Raw genomic sequence first — 5,687 nt, forward strand, 5'->3', positions numbered from 1 at the left:
TGAAGTCACATTGGTTTTGTTCTGTGTAATTGGGTCTGGCCCTGTTTCATAGTCCTGTTCTGTTTCCATTGACAAACGCTCTGACCCCATCTTATCCATAATCCGTCCTTGAAATAGTGTAGCATTGAGGACATTTACATGTGAGGCTAGCTCACCCTGCATTAGGAGAGCTGGTTGTGTGCATCTTTTCCCAGCTGGGCCCACGGTGATTCAGGTCAGCTGATTGATATTAGCAAACAGGAAAAAACCAATGTGTATCAGAGGGTCAACCACCCACCAAAGTAACAGAGTTGCCCTTAGAAATAACTACATTCAAAGGCTTTTGCCACTTTAACAAGAATTTAAAATTTTAATTTTTACTCAAATATTTTAAAATAAGATTTTGCTTCTCATTACTTATTTTGGTGGAAATATGTCCCTTTGTCCTTAGTATTTTTACAAAAGTGGGTTAGAGGTGTAAACATTTAGACATGAGGCTTTTCTAAATATTAAATCTGTTTTTATGTGAAAGTAAGTGATCTGAATCTTTGTGGTTTTCCCTCTTACCACAGCACTGTATAGGGATATGCATTGAAAAAGCAGTTGGTCTCAGGGGTTGAACAAATAGACAAAGCAATTAATAAATGACAAATGTTACATGGGAATCTGACTTTAATAGAAAAGGATTAGTACACCAAAAATAATATGAAGGTAGGAAAAATAGCAGTGGGAAGCATAGTGCATCACTGAGAAAGGAGGCATGCAGAGGATGTGTGTGTAGGTCACGTTAATGTTAATAAGTCAGTCTGTCAAGTCTTTCCTTAAAAGTTTCCTCCTCCTACAGGTAAAGGCCCTAAAATAATCCAGGAATTCTAATACTATCAGAAGATAATGTAAAAGTTAATGGCAACTGTTTAAGAACAATGCAAGCCCTGACTTAAACATTATTGTATATTACCCTCTAACAGCTCAGGAGACACTATCTCAGGAATGATTCCACAGAAGATCATAGTTTTGTGACTTACTTAAGTTTTCACAGTTAATGGAGTCAAAATGGACTGGCTGAGTTCATCTCAAATAGTCTTGTCAAAGTCCATCTAGGCTCTTATTGTGAGAAATTGTTTGACTATAATGTTTCTATATGCAGATGAATGATAGTTGTTCGCCTCTGGATTTGGCTGAAAACAGCAAATTTGAAACCATAAAATATCAAGCATCAAAAGTCAAATGATTTCATTTACTCTGACATAAAAACTGTTCTGGAACAGTTGTATTATGGTTCTTTACTATGATAGGATGGAAATTTTAAGGCTGATATTAGTGTTTATTTAATATACAAGAGAGTGTAGAATTAGTGCCTTCCTGATGTCTCCTCATATTTTGTTTTTTGGAGAATTCTAATATAGTCTTTGGGCAATTTTAGAAATTATACATAGAAATGGAGATGGAAGACCAAATGTTATCTGAATTTTTATTGACGTATAACTCACATAGAACACTATGGTGTACAATTTAGTGATTTGATATTTAAATGCATTGTGAAATGACCTCCATGATAAATCTAGTAATCATCTGTCCCCATATAAAATGATTAAAGTGCTATTGATTATATTCCTTACACTGTATATTACATCCCATAACTTTATTCATTTATAACTGGATGTTTCTATTTCATAATTCCCTTTATCTATTTCATCCATCCCCCTAATCCATCTCCTCTGGCAACCACAAGTTTATTCTCTGTATCTATGAGTGAGTCTGTTATTGTTTTGTTCTGTTTGTACATTTCTGATGCTTTTTTGATTCCACATATGAATGAAATTATACAGCAGATATCTTTCTCTCTTACTGTATTTCATCTAGCATAATATTCTCTGGGTCCAGCCATGTTGTCACAATTAGCAAGACTGCATTTGTTTTTTGTCTGTATCTTTATACTGTTTAAGTGTAAGGATATAGCTTAGTATGAAAGCAAAATGGACCTGCTCACTAAATCCCAAATGAGGCTGATTTTCCCATCAAACCAGGAGGATATGAATGTCAGGACAACTTTCCCACTTGGAGTACATACCATGCCAAGAGGGTCAACACAAAAGATCTGAAGCTTATGGACAGTTCTCTACCAAGAAGAAGAGGAGGGAGGAGATATGCCAAATATTATTATTCTCAAAGTGAACATTTAGCTGAGGAACTGCAAATAGCCAGAAGGGTCAATGTATTTTGCTACCTTACCTGAAAGCTTCCACCAAGTGACAGAAGAGGCAATTCTTGCCACTGAAAGATGAAAAATCATCATCATCGGATCTCTTCCTCTATCTGAAGTCAATCCTACTAGAAAATACCCAGGGCCTACTAGAAATTTTGTCTCTTGTGGAGTCCTGAGTAACAAAACCCATAAAAATATTAATACCAATTACAAATTCACGAAACTGAAGCACAGTGTAAATTTACCATTCTGCCACTCTTCTCTAGCATAATACTTATCATATGGTAGGTGTTGGATAATCCAGTGAATTAAAAGATAATCTTAGAGGGCTCAGAAAAATGATTGATATGTAAAATAGAACCCCTGAGTTTTCATGTTTTTCGTCACTCCTGAGTAACTCTGAACATTCATTGAAATTTTAAACATCATCATCTCATCATATCCATAAAATTTGTTTTTATTTTGTTTTTGGTAAAGAACATGTTAAGATACACTTTCTCTGATTTTTTATGACTGACATCTTCAAGAAACAAGAGTAGACAACTTGTTTTCACTGAGTACCTAGACATTACAGAACACTAATACTTGGGTGTATTTAAATTCTGTGAGAAATGAATAATTTTTGAATTATCTGGAGAAGAATTCTTAGAAGAGGAACCTCAGCCAGAGTCTATAAGGCAAAAAGGAAAAAAGAAAAGGAAGTGAAATATTGTTCATTATTTTGCACTTTTTACACTTCTCATTCTCACTACCCTGATAGGATCCATAATCCTATTCATTGATAGTTTTCATGGGCTATGAGGATGTGAGAACTAGCTGTCACCCTGGCAGATTTCACAAGACAACTTTTGAGAAATCTTAAGCATCTCAAATTACATGCTTTTGCTTTATTTTTATTTGAAGTAACATAGATGGGGAAACAGTGGAAACTGTCAGACTTTATTTTTGGGGGCTCCAAAATAACTGCAGATGTTAATTGTAGCCATGAGATTAAAAGATGCTTACTCCTTGGAAGGAAAGTTATGACCAACCTAGATAGCACATTAAAAAGCAGAGACATTACTTTGCCAACAAAGGTCTGTCTAGGCAAGGTTATGGTTTTTCCAGTAATCATGTATGGATGTCAGAGTTGGACTGTGAAGAAAGCTGAGTGCTGAAGAATTGATGCTTTTGAACTGTGGTGTTGGAGAAGACTCTTGAGAGTCCCTTGGACTGCAAAGAGATCCAACCAGTCCATCCTAAAGGAGATCAGTCCTGGGTGTTCTTTCGAAGGACTGATGCTAAAGCTGAAATTCCAATACTTTGGCCACCTCATGCAAAGAGTTGACTCATTGGAAAAGACTCTGATGCTGGGAGGGATTAGGAGCCGGAGGAGAAGGGGACAACAAAGGATGAGATGGCTGGATGGCATCACTGACTCGATGGATGTGAGTTTGAGTGAACTCCAGCAGTTGGTCATGGACAGGGTGGCCTGACATGTTGCAATTCATGGGGTTGCAAAGAGTCGAACATGACTGAGTGACTGATCTGAACTGAAGTGAACTGATGGTACAAGGAAGAAGAAACAACAAAACTATAAATCATGGTGGATTTTAAAAAGAGAATATTTTTACCACATGAATGCGAATCTGCTTGGTTTTTGCACCATAGACAAGTGGATTGAGAAATGGAGGGACCAGCAAGTAAATGCTAGAAAAGAGGATGTGGATGTAAGGGGGGATGTGAGAACCAAACCTATGTGCAAAGAAAGAGAAGAAGGCAAGGAGGTAGAACTGGAGGAAGACACAGATGTGAGCGATGCAAGTATTGAATGCTTTCAACCTAGCCTCCTTCTGGGGCAAACGAAAAACTGTGATAAATATCTGTACATAGGACAATGAGATGCATATGAGGTCAAACCCAGCAACAGTGAAAGCCACAAGCAAACCATAGATTTTGTTGACCCTGGCATCTTCTGCAGCCAGTTTCACAATGGCCATATGCTCACAGTAGCAGTGGGAGATAACTTTTGTATGAAAAAAGTGCAGCTGGTATTTTATCAGTACTAGGCTGGGGGTCACAAAAATGGTAGCCCTGAGTGTTACCATAGCTGCTATTTGGGTGACTAGCTGGGGGGTAAAGATGGAAGCATGTCTCAGTGGATAACAGATGGCCACATAGCGGTCCAGGGCCATGGCCAGGAGGAAGCCTGACTCAAAGCCTTCAAATGTGTGAATGAGCCACATTTGAAGCAGGCAAGAGTCAAAATATATCTCTGGTATATGAAACCAGAAGATTCCAAGCATTTTGGGCACAATGCTGGTGCTAAGAGCAATATCTGTGACTCCTAGCATGCCCAGGAAAATGTACATGGGTTCATGGAGGCTGGGCTCTGATTTGATGATGATCAGAAGTAAGGCATTTCCGATTACAGCAGTGAGATACATGGCACAGAATGGAATCCCAATCCAGCACTGCACAGACTCCAGGCCTGGGATCCCTATTAGCATGAACACAGAAGGCATGAAGACTGTGATGTTGGAAATGGACATAGTGTCTTTGCATTTCCAGATGCAAACAAATTAGTCCGTGCTATTGTACCATCTATTTTTATGCCAAGTCTTCATATTTTCTGATTTTAGCAGAACTCTGAGATCATATCATCCATCTCCTTCATATAACTGAAGAGAAAATACAGATTCACAAGCCACATCACTGTTTAGGAAGTCCATGCACAAACACTATACCACAATAAGACATTATGTTCATGGCCAGCCAACCTCAGTAGCACCAACCAAATCACATGGGTAATGGAATAAATTGCTGACTTGTTTTTTTCTTTCCAGACCTGTGGACAAAGAAAAAATAATAGACTTGTTTGTTTGTAGATTGCATTTTAATCAGTTTGATGAATCCCTCCATACTGTACATTCTAGCTACTGCTCAATCACTCTATTATTCTCAATTGTCTTTAAGTCAGGAACAGTTTGCATGAACAGATTCTCAGACTCTGATTAGTAGTTTATTTCAAATGGCTCCTTATGAAAGAAAAATAGAGATAAAAACAGTTGACATCAATGAGCATAATGTACTTAGTTATTTATATTATCTCTTCTGTGTAAGACTGTATGATTTTTCAAAAGAATGTAGAGTTAGAAAAGACCATTCAGATTCACATATTTGTGGCAATCCTGGTCAAAGTTCTTTGCTACTTTCTACATTTCTCATAAAGCTGTGTTATATTTTGCTTATATTTCTTCAGCTGAAATCATTAAAATTAGTTGTGTGCTCAAAATAGTTGAAGTTCTGTAATACACATTAGTGAAGAAGGAGGAATCTCTGGGACTCAAGAAAATCAGCAGCAGAAATGATTGGGACAGGAGGGCTCATTCTTGACTACAATATATGAGAAAATGAGTAAATGTGTAACATAGCCAAATTGAGGCTATTGTCTTGGGTTTACACTGGTCAGAGCTCCCATAAGCATGAGATTTGTCCACTTTAGGTTCATTAACTCTTAATG

At 37.5% G+C, this 5,687-nt stretch overlaps 1 protein-coding gene across 1 annotated transcript; it reads right to left on the reverse strand.

The window, feature by feature from the left end:
- Nucleotides 1-3,777: 3,777 nt before the first annotated feature.
- On the reverse strand, nucleotides 3,778-4,716 carry LOC129627787 (olfactory receptor 52A1-like). Its single transcript, XM_055547298.1, has one exon. It carries the CDS (start codon nucleotides 4,714-4,716, stop codon nucleotides 3,778-3,780), a length of 939 nt encoding a protein of 312 aa, XP_055403273.1.
- Between the last annotated feature and the right edge of the window lie 971 nt (nucleotides 4,717-5,687).

Source organism: Bubalus kerabau, chromosome 15 (assembly GCF_029407905.1).
Source record: "Bubalus kerabau isolate K-KA32 ecotype Philippines breed swamp buffalo chromosome 15, PCC_UOA_SB_1v2, whole genome shotgun sequence".
Lineage (NCBI taxonomy): Eukaryota > Metazoa > Chordata > Mammalia > Artiodactyla > Bovidae > Bubalus > Bubalus kerabau.